At 40.6% G+C, this 24,396-nt stretch overlaps 1 protein-coding gene across 1 annotated transcript in view; it reads right to left on the bottom strand.

Annotated features, from left to right (window-relative positions):
• Positions 1-24,396, bottom strand: part of PTPRG (protein tyrosine phosphatase receptor type G) — a 391,106-nt gene that overhangs the window by 90,134 nt on the left and 276,576 nt on the right. The window contains exons 6-8 of the mRNA XM_021537228.3: positions 19,890-19,956; positions 8,634-8,791; positions 4,316-4,508 (exon numbers count right to left, since the gene is read on the bottom strand). Coding sequence (XP_021392903.3) covers positions 4,316-4,508; positions 8,634-8,791; positions 19,890-19,956 — 418 coding nt within the window. The remainder of the gene's footprint in view (positions 1-4,315; positions 4,509-8,633; positions 8,792-19,889; positions 19,957-24,396) is intronic.

The following is a 24,396-nucleotide window of genomic DNA, read 5'->3' as shown; positions in this document are numbered from 1 at the left end:
CATTTAATGAGTAGAAAGGTTAAAGGGTTTGTTTGAGTGTTAAAAAAAATATAAAGAAACAACATTAGATGAAATCAGCAGCAAAATAAAATGGGCAAGTATTGTTGCACATGGGGTACTTCCTGAGACAAGGAAATGAAACACCTTTTCCTCCTGAGTTTCCATGCCTACACCTTTACTAAAGCAGGTAATGTTTTGTAAACATAGCTCTGCTTGATGGGACAACATGTGAAAGTAGTAAGAATCCCTGGCAGACCCAGATCTTTGAACTGGATAGACTTCTATGTAAGAATTCTGTTTGTCCCTGAAGAGCAATGTGCACTATTAAAGCAATAAATAATTAGCAATCCCTCTACTGAGCTGCTTGAAAGCAGCCCAGGAGCTGCAGGAGCACAATATATGATGTGACAGAGCAACACAGTTCTGAGCCACAGAGGACAGGCCAGAGAAGAAAGGAAGCAATTTTAACAGAGATTGTCTTGTCCAAAAAGTCAGACACTGCCACAGGCACTGATAATTACACTATCTGATTAATCCGTTACAAATGCATTCTTGGCTTAGAATGTCTGTACAGAGAATCTCTAACTTTTCAAAACTTTACATAAATTAGTATTGTAATATGGCTGAGTCCTCATGTTAAATGATGAACTGCCACATTTAACAGTATGATCCACTGTATAGCTTGGATCTCTGAAAGTTTCATCTTCTTAAAAAGTATCACTGTACAAGGGTTTATTATCAACCCACCAGCTGTTAAAATTACATAACTGAACAGTATTTAACCTGGATGGTGTATTTCAGAAATAAAATCTTTAAACATCATCTGTATGGTTTTTTGAAATAGCTCCAGGGTCAACTTAAAAATTAAGCTCAGCTCCTGGGCTCTGATTCAGCAAAGGTCTTATGCATATGCTTTTATTCTAGGCATACAAGCAGTCCTCAAGAGAACTGTTTTAAATTAGTTTTTGCCAATAGGAGGAAGCAATGAGATAATGGAATAAAGGAAAACTCTTCTTGTTAAACTCTGACACAAAAGAAAATCTGGAGTTTTCACTTGTAAGTGAAAAATTAGTCCAAATAAGCTGAAGTATTTCACCATCTTGTATTCTGATGATTGAAAACAATGCCTCTCTCTTCATTGCCTCTTTCAAACTAAAACAAGAGAAAGGAGAGGAGAGTAACTGCAAAGCAGAAGGCTGGTAACATTCACACTGGTGAACAAACTGGATCCAAGAGCACTGACCTAAAACAGTCTTTCCCAGAAGACCTTTTGGTTACCAAATGCCACCACTTTTGGGGCTTTGCTAAGGAAATACTCAGAGGACTGGTATAGAGTGACAAAGTTTTCCTCCAGTGTATCTGCAGGTTATGCTACTGCTCACAGTTCTGTGACCTGAGATAGCTTTAATAGCTGAGAGAAAAGACATTCCTTTTTGGTCTCAAACTGTTCAAAATGGCACATTTGCCAATGGACCACTGCTTTGTGTTGATCTGAAATTCCCCATTCACCGGGGAATTCTGAAAATTGTTCTCAACATTACGCAAATTGTTCTGGGCACATTTTCCTCCAAAATAAGAAAGGCTTACATAATGAATGCTATGCTGTTTTCCAAATTAGCAATACTGCCCACAGACTTAATCGAGTGTGACAGAGGAAACAAATTGCAAAAATTCACACCGACAAACATACCCAAACTTACCCTGCAGAGCTGAAGACCATCACAAACCATATCACCTTGCAGCAAGTAAAAGACACATTTTCATGACCATGCCTTTTTCTCCAACACACAAATCAGGAACAGGGAGGGCAGACAAGAGTCAACATGTGACAGCCATTGGTCACATTGCCTAATGCAATATGGAAAGCACTGAGGTGCAACCAGGAGGTATGCAGAAGAATCTGCATAAAAGAAATTTGTAATGCTAACCTTTCACTCTTCTATACTTGTATGCAAGACTGTCTGGCTGGAAAGCACTTGATGCACTCTGTTCCTCAGTCCTTTTGCATGAATGACATTGTATAAAGTGGCACTATATTTACTAGCTGAATAAACAACAGGTTTTGCTTTCACTCAAGTATTATGACTTCAACTCATTTTATTTATATGTCAGTGGTTCAGAATGTGCAGTGGACCGGGCACATCATTGCTGCTCACCTTTGTCAAAAAAGGGACCAGAAACATCCACGTTGTTATATTTCTGAACAGCTATATCTCATCCCTGTAACCTTTGGAGGATATACTACATTTTGTGTTAGCAACACTGCACCAACCTATTTATCTTAAGTTCATGGAAAAAATGGACCTATTTTCAGTATCCCCCGATGTGCACATAACCCAGAAAGTGACAGGCTAACAGAGCTGGTACAAAACAACTGGCTGCCCAGCCATTAGCCTCCTAGAGCAAAAGCTGAGGGGGAGGAAGAAGTCACCAACTCCAGCCTCATCCCTGCCATTAGATGGCACACTGAATGTTGTCAGACCATGAGAAATGTATGCTCCTCACCTGAGGGTCTCTCATGTCACAGATTCAAATTCCCAGGCAGGCACAGACACAGAGCATTGGGGTACTTGAACATAATGGCAGAGGACACAGAAAGAACCTGCTCAGGAAACCAAACCTGCCCAGGAACCAAACCACATAAACATGGACTAATGGTTGTGCTGGCTCACCTCATGATAACTAAGCCACGTGTGCTTGGTTCCTAAAGATCAAAGTCATGGTGAATCTTTCTGGTTATTCAAGGTGCTCCTTTGGTCTTGACAGCTCCAAATTCAAGATCAGCCCATTAACTAGAGACCTTAGTGTTTGTAATGCTCTTGACAAAATTGTAGGTTTCAGTTATTTACTATGGTGCTGAAAACCACCCCAAGATTCTTTATAATCTTAAAAACAATCCAGCAAGATGAGGAATATGCAGGCATGTGGCCAAAGCAGTTAAATCTCCTTGAATGTTGTACCATTGTACCTTGGCTACACTCAAAATAAAAACTAGTCACAATGTAACTCATTAACTTTCATCACTGTTCTGGGTAAATAATATGTACAGAGAATATAACTGAAGAAATTACTGACACATGTTGCTGTTACAACACTGATTGAAAACTACAGGCCAGAGCATCCGAGCGTAGCAGAGTTTCTTTGTTCCTAAGATCTCCTTCTCACTTCTGATGCAAATTCCCTGTCCCAAGGCTGCCTTGTACATGAGGTTTGTGTATGTGTATATTTTATATATATATAGATAAACACGCTCAGAGAATAATGAGTCCTGAGAAATACACTCTCCCAGCACTCTCTTGGGAAGGTGAGGTTGCTGAACGCAGCTGTTTTTGTGATTCACATCCTCTAAAATCTGCACTTTCTGTGCCTGGCCAGGTGAAAATGCCAGGTAAAAAAAGGGAAGCTTGTAAATCTGCTTAGCTGTTTCCTTCTGTCAAACTGCCCCTCTATTCTTTACCTCTACTGGTGAAGTAGAGGTTAAACACCAAGCACTTCGCAAGACTGAAGATTGAAAAGTACATGTGATTTCTTCTACCTATAAATAACAGCAGTTGGTAAAATAAAGGCAAATAAAAGTAGTAAATTATATTTATTTCTAGTCTTATTTTATCCAAAACACATTTCTCTCAGGATTTCTGATGTGCTCCTCTAGCCAGGGCTGCCTGTGCCAGTGTGACAGGAACCTCCCTCCAGCTCATTAGCTGGTGTCTGACAGAAGCAAGCACCAGCTGCTCTACAAAAAGGCACATGAAACACTTCAGCAAGATGTTAGAAAATCACCTGCCTAAAAGGAAGAGATTATTTTCCTCCTGTCACCATTACCAACAGACTGATACAAATGTTGAATTAAAAGGTCGGCAGTTTTTCAGAAGACTTGTTACTGGAGAAATGAAACCCATAACCACATCTGGGCACTCTATTTCCATTCAAATACCCAATGCCCCATTGTTAATGGGGCTGAAATTTTACCTCTGACCTTGGCCCTTTGCTTTTCCCTTTTTGTCTGGCATCTCCACGACCCGACAGCCAATTTGCAGAACCAGGGACATTGCCAGTTTGAGATTCATATTTTGTGGCTTTGAGACCCACATATTCTAAGGCTGTATTGTCATGACACCTTGTGACAGCAAATTCTACAGATATTTGCAGCATAAGCAGAATTAGTTAATTTATTGACACTTACCAACAAGGAATGCCTGCACAACCTACATTATTTCTTTGGTAGCTCACAGCTGTTCTTGACACCATTTGATGACAAAGTAGACAGAAAAAATTCTCCTATTAGTCAAGTGCAAAATTCTAAAGCATAATCTACCTTTGGAAGCTTCTGTGCCAAGTGGATTTTCCAAGATGTCTGTCATATCTTGGTTCCAAGCATCCTTCACAGCAGACTTGGATACCTTCCTGTTATTCAGGCGTTGCTGTGGTCGGAAGTTATTCCTCAGGTACTCCACAGACTTGACGTGGTCCTGCTGCTCAGTGGTGAAGATGGAGTAAAATGCCTCCAGCTGGTTGCAGCCATCATGGCAGGGGAGAGAAGGGATGTTAATTAGAAAAACAATGTCATGAAATCTGGGTGGCTGATAAGACAGCAAAATGGAAGGAAGTAAAATGTTGATGCCAAGACTGATAAAAGCACATGGGAAGTCAGACTGCCCACTGAAATTATTGCCAGCCACCTTATCTCAGCACAGGGCTTATCCTGCCCAACATGGGAGAAGGCCTTCTAGAACCTGTGGACATCTGTCACTGGCAAAGAAATATTTGTCCTTAAGATCCCTTTTGTGTGTGACACAGCCGTGCCAAACCCTCCTCACCGCTGGCATCGTTTTGTTTCACAGTGTCGCCCCAAAAAGTGCTTCCAGGTCATTCCACACCGAGAGCTTTCTCCTGGATAAGGCAATATTTCCTTATCTCTGAATACCTTACGAAGTTTAGTTGCCAGGCTAAGCTTCACAGCCAGCTCGTGCAGCACTTTTAGGCACAGCTAGCATATACTCCTCTGGGAATAAATTTCTTCTGTTGGATTCAGATCTGAGCTATTTATAAGAAAATGTATTAACCTGTAAGAAAGAACTGTAATTGGAAAACTTTTCTGTTTCTTCGTATCTTAAGTGTTTCTTAGAAAAAAAAAAATTCTAGCAAACTAAGGAAAAAATATTTTCAGCTAATGTTTTTCTCCCAGCTATCAAGGTAACAGCATTTACTGTTACCTTGTTATCATTCAGGACAAAAACTAGAATTAGTTATGTTGCTGCTGGAAAGACTGAGCAAGACAGAGCAGAGAAGGATATTGGTTTCATCACATCAGTTACACATATTGATAGTATGGATTTTGGGAGCACAGAATCTGGCCCAGGAATTAAAAAAGGGACTTGAGTAACATTCATAGCTTAATGACAAGTCACTGAAACTAACACACTTTTCATTAGGTGTGTCTGCTGTAGAAGCTCTGGAGAAGCATGTGAGCCCCAAATCTTAAAACTGGAAAAGTTATCATGGCAGCCTCAATTGATAAAACTGATAAAAATAACCAAAGAAGTGTGTAACAGAGCAGTTAAGCATCATCCACTGACTCATGAGGCACCCACTACCATTCTTTAATTTCCCTTCAAACCAGTAATCTGAGCCCACTTCAGCAGAGGGACAGCAGGGGATGAGCAGGGAGGGGTGACCACCAATGACCAGCTCCCATTGCAGGCAGGCAGCTCAGGTGCCACTTCCAGAGCTCAGGTGCTGCTTCCAGGCTTGCAGGTGTGGATGCTGGGATTTGAACTGTATTTTTTTTCCCTGCATCTTATATGAATGCCTTATTGCCAGGTTTTCAACCCAATTCTGTTTCTGATTCTTTCAAAGAAACATCTTGAAAAATTTCAAAACCCATTTCTAATTAGTAGCATGACCCTCTCAAAAGCATAGGAGGATGGATTAAAAAAGGGGTAAAAGGACTGACTTACACTTTTGTCTTAAAAAGAACCCCCACAACAGATGATCCTGCTGCACCCTTCTAATAAAAGCACAGATTAAAACTCTTGTGCTTATTTACATACTTTTGCACTCCATGCACTGGAAGCAGTTTTGATGAAGCCAGTTAACAGGGCCTAAGGTGACTTTATAAAAGCTCAGGAACTTGGGTAGTAACTCCTTCTCTGAAGTCAAGTCTCTAGGCTTAGACATCTGTGACATTAATTGAATTTTTAAACTTTCAGAGAGAACTTTTAAAATATTTTCTCCTGCCATGCTACCTTGGGGAGGTATAATTGCATTTTAACAACTGCCAATTCAAACATGATTTTTAACCTTCCACTTTTTATGTGTTGAAGTATATATAAGCCATTTCAACCTCACTTTCACTATAAAAATATTATCGACGACAAATGAGAAATTAATTTATCTATAGCTGCCAGGAAAAAAAAATATTAGAAGATATGCAGTCAAGGAGCTACATTCATGCTCTTCAAGGAGTACAAGAGCTCCTGTTCAGAAAAAGAAATTAAAAGCTCTTGTAAGGCTATTGTAGACACATGGAAACCTGATCTAAAACTCTGAGTCATGCAATTACAAACCATTAAAGCCTGATGTGTAGTTTTCTAAGCGCTGGACATACAAATGGCAATTAAAAATACTGAAACTGTTGTGAGCACAATGAGCTACTCTGAGGTATGCATTACGAGAGATAATGCCATGCTTTGGGTCATTGAATGCACTTAGCTTTACAATGCATCTGCAGGGTGACACAGCTTGTCCTGGTTTGTTGTCTAATTATCAGGGAAGATGATGATGATGGAGGACTGCAAATAAAATAGAGAAGCCTCCACAAATGGACCACTTCACTACTGTCCTTTTTCCAGCAAGGTATTTTGCACAAAAGCACAAATTTAATTGGAACAGCAACAAAGCTTAAACAATATCACTGTCATCCCCTGGGATTACAGGCTGCTTCATGGGGTTTGTGATAAAGAAGGTTAAACTATGGCAATGGATTATGTTACACTGTTTCTGTTGGAGGAACAAATAATAATCATAGCAGAGGCAGGGTGGCAGCCTCTCGAAACACACACATCTAGAGCTACTGGGGAGGGGAGAACACTATTATTTATTCCACATGTGTTGTAGTATCAATGAAAGTCTGTCTACCCACAGACTTCCCAGCCCTTCAACCACACACACATGCACAGAGCAGCACGATGCCAAATTTTAAAGGCCTGATTTGGAACAGTTACTTTTGTACAGCACAGGAAAGGAGCTGCCAGGATAAAGTACCTTTATACAGACAGCTGAAATTTATATTTACTATTTTATTTGCATTTGTTAAAAAAGAAAAAAGAAGTCATGACCCACCTGATGTGCACACAGGGTATAAAACTGAGCATGGGCCAGGCCTTGCAGCCACCAAATAATAAACAGTAAACTTATTGATGTAGTGAAAAGCTACAAGGGATTGCAAGTATCCTGCATCAAGGACAGAATTCAAAATGATCTTGACAATCAGAGAAATAGCCTGAAAAACACAAGGGGTCTGATTCAAACAGAACCATGTGCAGAGTCCCAGGCTCCAGCCAGAACCAGGGGCTGCCTGGGGGCACAGTGTGCTCAGCACTGCCAGAGAGCTCCAGGGAAAACCTCCAGCAAAAGGGTTCCTGCTGACCAGGAGCTGAACAGTGGCAGGAACACCACACTTTTGTGGAGCAGGCAAAATAACAACAGGATGGGTGGCTGAGACATGAATCCTGACATGTCCCTCAGCCTCTGGAGGGCCTCAGCTGAAGCAGTGCAACTGATTTTGAACACTGTCAAAAAAAGATGAAAGAATCTAAGGGAGAAGCGCTGAGATCTAGAAAACAGGAAAAAAAGCATGGAGCAGGTTCCTTCTGTACTTCTGAAACCTTTGAGCACAACATCTGTCAGTCAGGATCACCCAGTTCATGTGCACTTGACAGAATTAGTAATGTAAAAACATTTTTTTCAGTGGCTTATGACAGGTGAATAAGAGGCAAGACTAAGTCCAGAAGGTTGGCTTTCTAAAGACCACAGTCTTACAAAGTCAAAATACACTGAACTGTCAAACATGTGACTTCATCTAGACATGCTTTATCAGGATAATTCTTCAAACTCCAGACATTGTGTCTATTTGCATTAAAAGCTTCTATGTGCTAATTTTAAAGATTTGTGCACCAGCTCGCTGAGCACATAATGGCAGCTTTACTGTGTTATAAAAACAGTTAAGCATGGAGAATTAATGGAAAGATGTCTTTTCTAATGTAATTAGTTCAAATTACTAAATCTGAGCAGAACTGAAATCACTCACTTTACTTTGAAAAGAAAGTTTCAATTAAAAAGAATAAAAGGGAACTCTATGTAACTATTTACACCATAGCTTAATTTAATCTTAACAAAAACAATATGAAATAAATCACTGAAAGGAAACTGGGTTTCATGTTGTACTGTCTTCTCAAGACTGATGGCTCCTGTTCAGAAACAATATTACTTAAGAGAATTCAAAAAAATCAACGACACTTCCTTTTTTGTCAACAGAAACATTTGTGTTCTCCAAATCAAACTGGCGGGTTTTGAGATCACTGTCTTGAGGAGGGCAAATGAAGAGGAGGGCTTCACTGACAAAACAAACACACCTGATGGTAAGAAATGGGCACAGGCTTCCGAAAAACGATCCACTCCACGATCTCGCTGCAGGGAGGAGTAGTCAGGGAACCTGTGTAGCGGTAGTAGCTCCCCAGCGACGTTGGCAGGAGTTCCCTCAGCACAAAGGGATCCAGAAAGGTCTCCTTCTCTGCAGGGAAGATTGACAAGCAGGATTACACTTTTTTTTAATGTGTCTTTAAAGCAGACATCACATCGCTAGGCAGCTTAACAAGGTGTAATGGCAACAACATATTTTGTCATATATGTAATGAAAAATACAAACCCTCTGTAAGAGCTGACGAGTGGTTTATTAAAAGAGCAGCCAAAATGCTAGTCAGCCCCATCCCAAACACACACTCTGGACATGTGCAGGTGTGAAATGCACTTGCTACCCCATGGTTTGTGTCAGTACAGAAATAATGCATTCCAGCACTCAGTACGTGGCTCTCCAGCTTGATGGCAGCAAGACAGAACCCAGTGGGACACAGCCAGGCCCAGTGGTCCTGTTTGCTGCTGCCTGACCAAAGCACACCAGGCAGTGTATCTGTCCCATCTCTGCCAGCAGCAGAGAGGGATGCAGGAGCAGAGTCAAACCCTCGGTGGATTGCTGAGATGGAGGAGGCAGAGCCATGCTGCTCAGCCAAACTTCTCTGGGAGCTGCCAGGCAGCTGGGCTGAGGAGCAGGGACACAGGACACTGCTGGAGCTCAACGTGGTGCCCAAAGCAACATCCAAGCAGTGCTTGCTCCCACCCATGCTGGCACTGCCAGGGTGCTGCCAGCACAGCCAGCACTGCACCACAAATGGATCTCACGGGCAGAACTGCTGCCCCTTCTCCCAGATCCAAGAAAGTCCTTCCCAGGGTCCAGCAATCTGGGGACAAACCGGTTTTTCTCTGATAATCTCCTTGGCCAGCCTGAAATGCAGACCTAAGCACTGGAAGCATTCACCTGCAAGTCACAGTGACAAGCTGGTCATATTTAACACGGTGAAAAAAAAAGAAACAAACAAAAAGAGGGAACAGCTGCAGGTAAGGCAATTTCCCTGCCATCCCTGAGCATTTATCCTCTGCAATTCATGTAGACTCAGATGCTGAAGCGCCCTCTTAGCCCGTGCAGAGGTGCTCACTGCCTCCGGCAGGCTGACAGGCTGGGCTCTCCCAACATCTCCATTCCTCACTTTCAATATCCTGCACGCCTCAAACAGGTGCCCACACTTGGGCAGAGGGAACTCTTTTTTTCTGTCTCACCAGAGTTGCTGAGCAAACCCACCACCACCCCCTCCCCACCCCACCAGAAGGGAGAAGCAGGTGGGCTGGTGATTGGCACACACGTCTTCCAAATAGGATGAAGTCTGCAGAATTCATTTCCACAGCATCCCACAGTCTTGAAAAGGCTTGATCATATCAGGAGTTGCCTAAACTTCTTAGCAGCACTCTGATAATTGGGGGACTTTTTTAACTCCACTGTTGCTGCATGATGCCACTGATACATAAACTTCAGGTATCTTCTATTTTCTGCACAGTATCAACAGGTTTGTGATGTTTTCGTAGCTTTTAGCATTCCAAAATATAAGTAATTCTATTAAAGTCACAGCAATACTGCAACCTCTCAGTGAACAATTCCTTTCCTTCTAATCCAAGTAGATTTTGACCACATCTGCATCTCCGAAAAGGAAATAAACAAATAACAATCCACATTTTTTTCCTCATCACAGCACACCACTGTGAGAAAAAGTGTGCTTAAATAACAAATACTAAAATATATGTGATTGGCCAAAGTTCAAAGAGATTCTAATCAAGAAGTCATAATCACAACAAAAGGTCACATTTAATTTGATTGGCTCATTTTTATGCAGAAAAACTTGGTTAGAAAAACTAGAAACTTAGTCACAGGACTTGATTTCCAAATGCACTATACAAACATTGACACTGGATTTCTATTTCAGAGCTGTCTCTATATCAGCACTCAGGAAACAGTGCGCTACAATGAATCCCAAAGAGCATCTGAATATGCCAACATCCTCTGCATTAACAGCCAATGACTCCACATGAAAGAGCTGGGAGGCAAAGACACATTTTGAAAAGTGTTTTGCACTTGAATTTAAGAAAAACATGTTGCAGTTAAAATTAACAATTTAACTATTTCTAACTTTTGTAATCTTTTAATTACAATGATGGAATCACTTCAGATGCTGGATAAAGGCTCTGCAAAACCACAAATTTGGTATCCCTTCATCAAAGGATGGCAGGAGAAAGAAGCTCATTTTACACTTTCAAGGATTTTTGTGCCATATGCTGACAATATTATATTTTAATAATTAATTGTTCATCAAAGGGAAAGATGAAGAACAGGGATGCTAAATTCAAAGTTATTCAAATTGCAAAAATGAATAATGCATAACTTTTATATTAAATACACACTGTATTAAGTAGTCTACATTTCATCCAACTCTGTCTTTCATTTTTAAACATTTTGAACTACAATATGAATAATCAAGTAAAGGAAGCTTATTTAGACAGAGAAATACCTTATTTGAATGCAAACTGGAAGTATCCGACTATGATTAATTTTTGGTTATCAATTAGGAAGGGTTTTTTCCTAAGCACTTGGGAAGACATAGTCAGCTGTGAAAAAGAGTATTTCTCAAGGAAAAAGTAGCTTTGCTAATACACAGTTTAAGTAGGGCAGGGTGTACTCGATCTAATTTTTCATGGCTACAAGCAATGCTCTAAGTTTTCATTAATGAATGCCAAAGATTAAAATGAAAAAATACATATAATTGGATTAAAATAACTGCTAAAATAGATGATAATCAATTGATTATGCTTTAAAAATATAACACTTTTGAAAACATATCTTTTTTTGTATCGCTTGCCATCTAGATGCATGGTGCACAGCTTTAGAAATCAGAGTCACAAAGATCTTCATATGAAGCTTAAAGAAAAAGGAACTTTGAAATTCCAATGCCTGCCTGCCATATCCTTCAAGAGCATATTGAAACACTAAATGCCATGAAATTAAAGTTCCTAAGACCTTGAGACAGTTTTGAAAATGGTATTTTGAAGTCATATAATTTTAAAGACTTCAACGTTAAGTCAGTTATTGCTGTTGATAAAACTATAAGGGGAATAATTTCCGGGCTAAACAAGAGCATCCACTGATTATCATAGAAATATTTTTAATACATATATCTATATACACACATCCACCAGTGTGTATGTATATACAGTTCCTACTAAATGAAAAAGAACAAGGTTGGAAATAATAAAAAACCTCTCTTTTATTATCAGCTCCTGTTTCCCATTTACAGTGCCCGAGATGGGCATGAACTGTGTCCAGGAGTCTGGGAACAGACTGAGTGAAGAGTTTCTAGGAGGCAAAAAGTGGAAAAGCCTGGAAACTATATGATTGATGGGACAGCATTTGCTGACAGGTACTAGGATATAACTGGCAGCCAAAAGCAATAAAAGACAGCAAGGCAAATGTGTTTACCTGCAAGCACCTGTGAATCACTGAAATCAATGCTGCAAAACTGACCCATGAGCCACCTACTCACTCTCACATGTAAACCAGAGCCCTGCAATGCTCTCTTCTGCTGCTCCTTCTCCTCCTCCCATCTCAGCACCTGAGCACCCAAATAGAAATATAAACATTCAGGAAAGCAGAGCCCCAGAGATCCTGACCCTGAAGACAGGCCCTCCAAATACTGAACTTCCCTTGGGAAAGAACAAGAACCTGCTGCTGCCACCAGCGCTCCCAGGTGATGCAGCAAAGAACAGTATCCAAAACAACACCCCAGTAATGCAGTTTTACCCACAGAAAACCAACAGCAATGCTTTGTTTATAGCACCAATGCTTGAAAAAACATGTTCACTCTAACACCTCAAAGGTAAAAATAGCAAGCACCACAGATTCATTGTTGACCATTAAGACAATGAATGTGGCATTTAAAATACTAAGTATTCCACAGTATGAAAGGACAATATTGTATTTCAACCCTTACATTCACAAAAAAAAAAACAAAAAAAAACAATTATCTGAGCCAGCTGGTAACATATTTGACCTTCTGACACAACATTCACATCTGCCTCTTGGTCTGTGTCTCACAACACCAATGTGAAAAGTCACAGCATATTTTTTGTTTGGGCTGAGAAATCTCCCCAACATTTTGCATGAGATAAAGGGCCATTTTCTGCACAACCTGACCCAAAGGCAGAGCAACTGGAGACATGCTTTAAAAGCCTGACCTATTTATACTCTTTGTCATCACCACTAGGTCTGGACTAATACTAAATTGTGCACAATAGTTTACCAAGCAAAGGAAAAAAATCAGACCTTAAATCAGATACCAGCAGTGGATCTCCACCAACTACTGCAGTTTTCACAAGCTGGTGCCAATAAATATTATTTTGAAAAAGCCTTCAGTTGTACATTTTCCCTTTGAGGACTGCTAAAAATACAGTTTGTAAATCAATGGAAAAAGACCTGAATTTTAACCAAATCACTAGAGTAAAAGGCTTCTCGAGATATGCAGGTAAACAGCACACAACTATCTGTGATCAAAACTCTTTTAAATCTAACAGGAACTTGGATTGGACATCACAAGAAAATAACTATATGCCAAGTCCATTTATATCTCATGGAAAGCTTCGGGACTTTCATCATGATTTTCTGTAAGAAAACAGGAACTTGGCTGCATTGAAAACAATATCTTAAAATGAGCTTATTTCCAAAATTAACGTATGTGCAGTGCCTGATAGGTACCCAGCTACACTTTGAATAACTGAAATCTGCAATACCAATATGAAGAGCTTTGAAAGTCTCCCAAATTTATTAAACAATGTTATTGCCAATTTCATTTTCACAATGAGCCAAGACAATCTAAAGCTTCTTCATTCAAACTTTTAAAAAGCAAAACACACAATCAAAAGGACACCATGTTGCACACCCACTGAGCCAGAACTTCCCAGATAAAGCAGGCAGCAAAGCACAGCCAAGGACCAGACTCGTGGGGGTGATTTTAAAGATGAGATTACAAATGTTATATATTACTTTTACTGAAAGGATCATCAGATGACTGCTTGCTGTGTAAATCCTGCAGGAAGAGCAGTATCTGACACTTCTCTGTACTAAGGGTAATTCTTGTCATTTATTGTGCAATTATTTTTCTCACTTTTATTTAATTTTTTTTTTTTTTAAAGAGCCTCTGCTGAGCAATGTAAGGAGCTGTAAGGATACAGAAAGCACAGCATGGCAGGGAGGAGGGGAGTGAGATAATAACACAGTCCTGCAGACTAATTTAATCTGAGACAACCAGTGAGAGGTACAAAAAGCCAGGAGGAAGGAATAAAAAAGGCAAGTCTCTTATTCACAAAAAAACATTTCCATGCTACGTGTTGGTCTCAGGCTTAATTTTTCTCTCTCCCTTTCTTAAAACAGCTTAGGAGGAAAAGGTTTAGCTGCAGACAAGAGGTCTTAATTCTTTAAAGAAGGAAAAGGTTTTTCTGAACCTTTCATGCTTAAGCAGTGCAGATGCAGAGCAGCTGTTGGCATTCTAGACTGGGATGAGACTTCTTCAGGTTTCCCAAAACCTGATCTGAGGCAGAGGTACATGAGGCTGGACAGGCAAGGAAACTAAGAAATACAGAATAAGCACCAGCAAGAAGAGGAAAAAGAAACTGTGACAAAGTTTAGAGGAGAGGAGGAACCCTGGCAAAAACTGGACCCTGGCAGAGGCTGAAGTGAAGCAGAAATGCCCAGAAGATTGTTCACATCTGCTCCTGCAGAGCCAGAGCAAAACCACATGGTCTCAGACTTCTCCACCCCTCATTTCTCAGCAAATATCCCCAAAACCCAGCAGCATGGCACCCAGCTCCTACATCAGCCTTAATCCTTAACTTTTACAAGTGCAATATTTTTTGTTAGTTTGAATTAGTTTTTGTTATTATTAATAATAATAATAAATATTATGTTTTATTATTATTTCTCTGTCAGCTTGCTGGTCTTTACTCAGCTGTGACCAGCACTGCTTTCTGCAGAGCAGACAGGTGAAGGACCAGAGATTTCCAACACTTCCACCATTTATTCCTTTAAATTATACAGACCCCTGCAGCTATGCACAGAGCTGCCCTATATAAAGGTGTGAACTTATCACCTCTGCTCTCATCTTCATTTCCCACTTCCCTCCTCCTCCCCTTTGCTCCACAGCAATCATGTCCTGGCCCCTTTCACAGGGCTACTCTGCCTGTGAACACAAGAACAGATCAGAAAACAAAAGAATATATCCAGCTCATCCCTGAGGAAAAAGAAATGCTCCTCCACGTTTCCTTCTCAGCTTAACGTACAGTGTTGCTCTCCCTTTGATGGTCCTTCCTTGTTCCAAATTGAGCTGCTGCTTTCTTCAAAGTTTTACTTTCAAAGATGAGGTCCCATGGTATCACATCTCACCTTCAGCCCTCTCCCCCACCCTTCTCTACAACCCCATGATATTTGGTGCAGAAGGCAAACAGCTTGTCAGGCGGTGTTATGGTTGAAGTTCAAAACAAAAGAAAAAACGTGTCATGGTGCTAATGGTGTTTTCTTGTTATTATGCATTCTGGTGTGATAGATCCACAGGGTAACTAACACTGTCTAGATTGCTTCTTTTTTAGTGCTGATTTATTTTAACAGGTTATTCACTGATTTTTCACCTAGGACAACTGGAGAGATGTCCAACATATTTCTTCTCTATCCTTTTTCATTATTAAAGCAGTTGTTTCCACTGTATTTTGGTAAGTTCCTTCCAGTAAGACCAGAAATTTTATAATCCCTTGCCTGACCACTTCTGGCCCATCTCAAGGGATGCTGGATTCCAGCTACAGCTTTTTAGGATTTTTTCCAACCTTCCTTTTAAATAAACCAAGGTTCCTCTCCTTCCCTCACCCCACCTCATGTTCACAAACAAGCAACAGATGCCATTGATTCACTTTGTACCTAAGCTTTTGATCTGGTAGCACTTTGATTTTCAGAGCTCACTTTTGACAAGGAAGGTAATAAGAGCCCCATTTTTGTGACATTGAGCCTTTTCTGCTGTGGTAATTTATTTGTGCTTTAATAATAATTTTCTGCTGATCCGTGTAGATTCTTGATGACAGCCACACAGAACAGGACAGAGTGACAAAAACATGCTTTCCATCACCCTGAAATCTTTTCCAGAGGCCTGGGGTAGTGTGGGCTGCTGTCCCCTCTGATAACACTTTGCCTGCTCACTAAAACAGGACTGTGGTCTTGTGCACAGCAGCCATGCCAGGCTGGGAAAAGGTGAATGTCACACAGCCCCCAGCACTGGGTGCCCCCCCCCAGGACTGACATCAGGGAAGAAGGCTCATTTAATGCCTTCCAGGCAGCCAGTAAAAACAAGAAAAAGGCTTCTCTAAGAGGCTTACATACAAAACTGTACCAAAAAGGGCAAACCAAAGACAGCAAAGCTGGGAAAAGCAATGTTTCTGTGCAATAGCTCCATCCTGCCAGGTGCTCCTCTGAGACCTTGCTGGGACGTGTGGCAGGCAAAAGCTTTCAAAACCATTTTAATGCAAATCGACTGTATAACACATAACCTGGTATTTCAGCCCCCTTTCCCACAAGGGCACAATCATTCCCTCTGAGGCCTCAGCAGCCTCCTCAGCCCTTGCACAAGAGCAGCTCCTTCCTGCTCTGCAATGCTCAGCATCACAAAGAAGGATGAGGAGTAGAGAGGGGCTCAGGGCATTGCACCTGGGCAGCAAAACAGGCAGAAGAGTCAGATGTGCAGCACCAAGACTGCCCATGTGTGCTGCAATCACAGCCAAGCACCAGTGGCTTTTTTACCTATGATCCAACTTCAGTGAACAACCTGCATCATCCCTCCTGCCAGCAGCAGCATTGCTGGAGCCCTTTCCCACCAGCTTTCATGATGAGAAGAGCATTTGCAGAGGAGCTAAAAAAGACCCCCAGCAATCAGGGCTGAAAGGGCAAGCCAGCACCAGAAAATCCAAATGCCACCCTCCTCCAGGGAGGGCTGCCCACTCCCAGCTGGCAGTCCTGGCTGGGCTCCTGGCAGGCACCTCTCCCCGTGCCCTGAGAGCAGCAGGGACAAGAGCAGGCACCTAGCTGGCAGGAGGTGTGACAAATCCTTGGCAGAGCACTATACCAAAGCAATTTTCAAATCAGCAACAAGAATTTGACAGCTCCTGTAAAGCCCTCTCAGAGTGCCTGGGCTGCTCTTGGAGGGCAGATGCAGGAGCTGGGGAGAGGTGTGGGAACATCCTGCTCAGCAGGAGGAACCTGGGGCAAGCCCCAAAGCATGACCATAGATCCAGACATCATCTGGCAGTTTGGTACACCATGGTTTCCCTTCCAGCTAAGAAACTTTATATAGTTGCTCATGTAAAATGAAGTTTAATGTGGCTATTAAGATTCTACAAAATTATGCCTGGAGATGAGGAAACAAAATCAACTAAGTAGCAACTAAGCCTATATTGATTTTTATGTGTATGTTTCTCTATCATTGTTACTAAGCTGGTGACACTGTGAAGGGCACAATTATTTATGTTCCATCAAATTAGTAAGTAATTCAAATCCCTGATGAAATATCAAGCAAAAATTGCTTTCACTTTTACAGAAAGTACTTATGACTTTGGAAATGTCTGCATACCCCTGGAAGGGCAATGTAAGAACTCCACAGAAAAAAAGAAAAATTATACAAAAAATGTTTTAAAAAAACTATCTCATCATTCATAAACATCATCTTTGTGTTCACCTGAGTGTTACCAGATCTGTCACCACTGTGGGCACAGGCAGTGTGGGAACCCTGTACAGAGTGGTGCAGAGTGGAGTCCCCACACAGGGCCAGGCCTTCTAGTAAATGACAAAATGAGGATGATGAGGGTGTGGGTGTGCATTCCCATGCTGAGAACTGAATGAGTATGAGGAAGGAGTGAGTGCTCAGCACAACCCAGGAAACATGCTCTGCCAGATGGAGGGAGAGGGATGAGAAAACCTCAAGGTTTGTAAGTATTCTTAATTTTACATTATACATCTGTGCTTCTGTATTGTGACAACCACCTAAAACCAACATGGAAATTGAAATGTTATAAAATGCAAAGAAACTTAAGGCTTCAATTTTGATTTCTTTTGTTGGATTCCTGCTTGATCCAACCACTCTATTCAAAAGCCACAAGAGTTTTTCACTGTACTTCAGCCAAAAAGTCCATGTTGCCTTAGGGTCCCAGTTGAATGCAAGGCAAATGGAAGGCAGGAAGAAGCTTTTCAGTTAAATTCATAAAAAATGTGCTCATGTAAGATGTAAGTAAACCACATCAAGAAAAGAAACGTAAGAATCTGGAATAAAACCCTCACATCTTTACTATTATTCTATATAATAACATTAAAAGAGATGTTACAAGAATTCCTCACTGAAGTGTTCTATCAATATTTAAGTTAAAGAGAATGATCTCTTTCAACAGCTGCTTTGCAGGAGGAAATTCCTTTAACCACCAAAAGAACCTTAGAAAAGGCCTTTAATCAGGGCCTTTGAAACAGGAAGGAAAGCATGATTTTCCTCTTTTTCTTCCTTAATGTTTTGAAAAGGAAACAAGCTATTGAAATATATCAAGTGATTTCCTTTACTTGAAACACTAGCAGACTTCTGTGCATTGTGTGCAAAATAAAAATAAACACCTTTTATCCACCCAGATTTTGCTGTGGGTAAGACAGCACAGAGATGGACTGATCATTATGTGGTCAGGGAATCACAGCCTCAGGACCGAGTCACATCCTACCCAAACAATTAATTTTGGGAATGGAAGAATCCTCTTAGGAGACACTGGTGTGATTATCCACTGTTTTGTCTGCAAGGAGCAAGACAGGGAGCAGAAAAACCTGATGAAGTGGCCAAAACACTGCATGCTTGCAGGGAGTTGGAGTCTTGGAATAGAAAGCAGGTAAAGAACAAAACTAAAAAAAGAAATCCCAGTCCAGTTAAGTGGCAGCTTGGCTGCAGTGTCAAATTACACAGACATTGAAAAAAACCTTGCAGCCTAACGCATCCCAGCTTTGCTTTTGCTGGCCTGTTTTGTTATCCAGCAGCAAAGAGGTAATAACTTCTATTTTTGTGGAAAACCACACCAGTTTTTCAGCTCAGTGTGTTGTTTTTATTTCACAGCAGAACACTGCAATTTATAAGCAGCAAAACATAAGGAAAATTCTCTAAATGAAGGACTTTATGGCATGTTATCATTTAACCCGTTTTTCACTGTGTTTGGATTTATTTGCCTTCTCAGTTGCAAAGTTAAATGATTCTGAAAGGAGAACAATTAATCCAAAATCCTATTTGTTTTAATCTAACACTGTCAACTAGTTTTAGGTTTGCAGTCAAGAGAAAAAAAAATGTCTGTTAAGCTCTACAGCACTAGCTAATGTCTAAAGACAATCCTCAGAAAAGGTACAAAGATGTTTTATCACAGCACTATAGATGGAACAGAGATTTATTATTGTACTGAGCACCATTCCAGAAGATGCCTTTTGAATTACAATGAGATTATTAAAACTTTACAAATCATTATTTTAAAACCTGACAAGAGTACTTTGGGAACCAGAGCATCTTGATGTCATTGCTGATGATGCATTACCTGTGGTAAGGCTACAGAAAAATTCCCAAGTAAAAAATTGGTTATAAAAGTATAAAATATATTAATATTTATTTTAGTACCTGCTATAAGTTCAAGGATAATAGGTACATGCATCAGAACAGCTGAATGATCGAATTTATGCCAGCATTAGAAAGATGTTCATCTGCTGCAAAGTTTAATTAATTTTCATAGATAGTTAATTTTCTGTTTCATTATCAGTTCCCTAAATTTATTTACAAATAGAAACTTCAGAGAGGTGTATTTTTAGAGCAAACAGAAGATAAATAACAGAGTGAAGTATCCAGGCTGCCTTCGAAGTTCTAATATGAATGATAGATTGCAGCAGGTTGTGATTGATAACTTATGCATTCTGGAGCACTGACTGAAAAGAAACAAATTGTTTACTGTTCACCCCAAACCATTCCCAGGTAACAAATGACTCTGATCTTTACCTATCAAATAATGGCTGTGATGCCCTTAAACATCAGTGAATGAGGAATGTGTGGGCTGTGTCCTTCCAGGGGTGACCTGATCCCTTAAGGACAACATTTCTGCCCCTCTCCCCTTCCCAACAAAAGAAAGTTTAAGCAGCTACTTACCATGATGTACAACGCCCTTCAACCCATGGATAATGGGATCCAGTGCTGAATTGTCCCTCTGACTGACCTACATGCAAAGGATACAGGATTGGTTACATCTCCTCTGGCATTAGGCAGAACAGTTTCAGTTTAATCTTCTAACGAGAGAGAGAAAAAAGATGTTACCTAACAAGCTGCTTAGTTCTCACATTTACAATGGATCTTCACCAAATGCCTAAGGTTCATGGTGTCACAAAATAAAGTGGGGAAGGTTAAATAAAAATAAAATGTGTCCTCTATGTTTTTTAAAACGTTAACCACATTATCAGCCTTGCAAAGCCTAAAAACACAGAGCTGATTTTTCTCCATCTACTCCTGCTTTCATAGAGGAGAGCTGCTGTGATAAACAGAAGTCATCTCAGACCAGTTCATTCCTTACCAACATGGCCATAAATCTGCTGCTGACACTGCAGTCAGTGAAGCTGGATCCCTTTCAGCCCTAATGGAGTTTGGCCTTGGCATCTCATTGCTATTCACATTTTAAAATTTATTTAATTTAGTGTCACTTGGACAAAGGAAAGGCAAAATAGCTCTGTGAGAGGATCTAGAAAAAAACAATCAATTTTTGACAGTGTAATTGCCTACACTGCCAGACCAAGACCTGCAACATTGCTTCTATCACTCAGAAATTGCCCATGTCCTCCACAACAGTGAGGTCCACCACCACAGAGAGGAGGGAAAGGCAGCAGGAAGGATTAACCCTGTTGATCTCCACAACTTCCAAATTAAACCCATCATTTCAGTCACTTACTTGCACACAGCCAAGGAATTCACAACCAACAATGCAATTTTTTTAAATCTTTTGCCTCTTCAGAGGTACTGTAGGAATAACTCACAATTCCTGTGAACATGTTCCACGATTTAAGATACTTGCCAATTTACTTTTGGGAGATAAATACTGCCATGTATCTTACTCATGGGGTACATTCTTCCTTCTTTTCCCCACCAGGCAGCTTCAGAACATGAGCAGTGCTGATAATTTCTGGATGGACAGCTCCTAATGGGCAACACGTCAGATACAAAAGAGCTGCCCTGTATTTTACTGCCTGCTGATGACCTCAACATCATGAAGAAAAACAGAATTTAATCACATTATGGCTGTGTATTAATGCATTTGGAAAGGAGTAGAGACAAAAGAAGAAAACTCTGAGCAAGGACCGTGCACCCAGAAGGGAACACACTGATCCATGAAGGGCAGAACCAGCTTGGAGCTGTTCTTAGGTGAAGGACATCACTGACCACAGCACATCCAAAAAATGTGCTGTAAAATATCACAAATTTTAATAGCTTGACAAGAAAACTGGAATCCACTGCCCAAATTTCACAAGCACAAGCACCTCTCATCTTGTCCTTCCTCCCCATAACTAATTAGGAATCTTAGAAATCTCATTATATCCTCAGGCAACTGCATTGAGATAAACCAAAACTAACCACTTTTCTTTTTCCCTTTATTTGCCCTATGAACTACTCTGCTGTGTTCAGGACACATTCTCATGCACTCCTCTAGAAACAACATGGTTTGGTGTTGTAAGTGGAAATTGAAAATCCTCTCCTCATCACAGTACTCCAGAACTTGCAATGATCATCTAGGGCAAGAAATGCAATAAAATTATCAAAGCAGCAAAAGCAGCTTTGAAATATATACAGCTCAGATGTTACTGGATGTAACACCATTACCCTGAAGGCTGCAAGCTCTTTGAAGCATGAACTTTTATATGCCCAAAAGGGTGCTCTGTACACTTTGGATCCTATATAAATAATAATCACAGGACAGTGGACCCAATTATCCAGTTTGTAGGTTCTGTCTGACATCTGACAAATCAAAAAGAAACACTAAAAATACAGGGCCTGTTGTGTGACACATTCCTGCATCATTTCCATTTATCCAGGTTTCTCTAACAATGGGCACCATAGGAAAAAAAATCATTAAAATGCTACCAGCATTTAAGTACAAGAATATAAGAAAATCTTGCTCTGGACTTAAGCAATGTTTTATTTATTGCTGCCTAACTATAAGTGGTAAAGAATTTTATTCTGTTTACTTTGGTTTTATTTCTGGTGACAGCTCCAATCAGCTTGAAAAAAGCAAATAGACAGAAAGGATCATAAAGGTTAGAACTCTTCCTTTTGGGATTTTGTGTCAAAGTAGATCAATCCTTAACCTCAGCCCTGGCAGCGCCCCTTTAATCTGAGGTGGTGTGGCTGTATAGATCCAGCCATGCAGCCTCTTTGATAGCACATTCTGCAAATGTGTTCTTCAACAGCACAAAACCAACAGGCACAGGATTGCCGTGGAGGCTGGAAGGCAAATGCTCCCTGCATCTGTAATCTTCTTTTCTCAAGGGGCATGGGGAGCAGGATCTCATGTTTCTTTAAAAATAATATTCAAATAAGTACCACTTGTCAGTTCAGACCTGCATGGGATATAGCTTTATTTTTCCTTCCAGATGCTTTCCTTCCCCCTACCTTACATTCACACACAGTTGTCTCACACCTCAGTACAACTGTTTCAGGATCTTGGCAAGACCATTAGAAAAGTGACCAAAAGTTTTCTCATTTTGTGGAAGGGTTCACACTTCAGAACAAAAGCTTTCTTACATATTTTTCTTCTTCAAATTCTTAAACAGCCCAAAAAACCCACCTTGAATTTCATCTCTCTTTTTTTTTTTTTCACTTATTTGTATCCTTTTTCTGCCTATGTTCACAGAGGAAATCAGGTTTCTGAAATCCAAAATGTCAAGTTCTATCCCCACTGCTGCATGTCTCTGGTTTAACTGGCCTGCAGCTACCACACTGGTTGAGATCAGAGATTCACCCATACAAGAATCCTGTCTCTGATAACAGCTGATATTTAAAAGAAGGGAAAAAAGAAAAAAAAAAAAGCAAAAAAAGCAGAAAGAAAAACATCTCCAGAATAAGAAGTATCCTTCTGACCTGCTTTATGATTCCATGTCATGAAGCTTGAGCTCATATCCTCCTACAAACTGTTTTTAACATTCTTTGTTATACGTGTTCCAGACATGTATTTTTTTATTATCTTATGAACATATCCTGAAGGACAACAGCAATGAATTATTCAGATTGACCTTACATTCCACATTTCTGCTGGTACCTTAGGGAAAGATCCCATACCTGAAACTGGGTCTGGGCACTTTGGCTTCACCCAACACATACCTGCCTAAGCTGGGCAAACCTTTTGCTGTGAGTGAAAAGCTGCGAGTTCCCCCCCAATTTCTTCAAGACCTTACCAGAAGAGACAGAGAGAATGACAAATTCCTTAAGCCACAGGAACTCCAGGCACAAACATAAGCCTACAATGCTGCAGAGTGAGTATTAACAGACAGATGGAAAAGCATCCTGAAATTGCCCTAAAATACCCACAGTCCCACTACTACAAATGTTGCTTCCTGTACAAGATGTTTTTGCTCAAAACTGACTAACACTCTATAGGTTTGCAGTAAACAGATTAAATAATGCTTGCATGCATAATTTATAATTGAAAAATGTCTGTAATCCTCTTCAGCAGAAATAAATAGGTAACCATCATGCTAAGCACAATGGAAAAACAAACACAGAGATATCATTAAGCATTTTCCTGTGCTAACAGAGCTCTCACCATAGGGTAAATATGGGATGAACATGACACGAAGAAGCAAAATCTCTTGTTTATTGTACCTTTTGGGTGACTTCAATACCTGGTGCACATGCCACTCTGAATAGAAAGAATGGCTTGATGCTAATGCAATGAACAAGACAAATATTTGCAATATGGGAAAAGGCAAGGCACAAGTGACCACATTCTGCAGTCATAAACCAGATATGTTCTTCACATGAAGTCACAGTAAATCATACTCTAGACAGGCTGGATTTACTTACAGCTCCTGCATCTGATGCAGGGACTGAGAAATTATTCCTTCTTCAGTGAACAAGGCTGATCAGCCATGAACTCTATTGACAGCAGGGTTAACACCTCTGAGCAGGACAATGTGCTGTGCCTGTGCTTCAAAGTCCTGCTGCTTCTACAGCTGTACCCTTGGAGGCAGGCTAGGGGGCTCAGCCCCTTCTCAGGATAACATTAAAGCTCCAAAAGGACAGTTTCAGTGACTGAGCAGAGCAGGAATGTGAGCAGAGGACAGACCAGAGCACCTCAGCCAGGCTGAGCACGCTAACCCAACCACCAATCCACAGCACCTGAAAATAGACTTTACTGGGCAAGGGACTGCCCCTGTGCTGAGTTCAGCATGTGCTCAGGAGTTAAAAAACACCAGCCTTCTCTCATTGTAAAGCAGCCTGTTCATCTAAAAGCTGTTCATGCAAAGTGCTCTGTTCATCTGATTATTTCAGAGGACAAACTCAGAACCTCCTGAAGACCCTGATTTATCAAAACTCAGCAGACTTGTAAAGTGTTAAAATTTATGCCACATGCTGTATAATTAAAGCCATATGCTAAAGTCATGTAAGTAATCCA

Source organism: Lonchura striata, chromosome 12 (assembly GCF_046129695.1).
Source record: "Lonchura striata isolate bLonStr1 chromosome 12, bLonStr1.mat, whole genome shotgun sequence".
In the NCBI taxonomy this organism is placed as follows: Eukaryota; Metazoa; Chordata; class Aves; order Passeriformes; family Estrildidae; genus Lonchura; species Lonchura striata.
The sequence above is the reverse complement of the archived record's forward strand: the minus strand, read 5'-3'. Positions and strand labels throughout refer to the sequence as shown.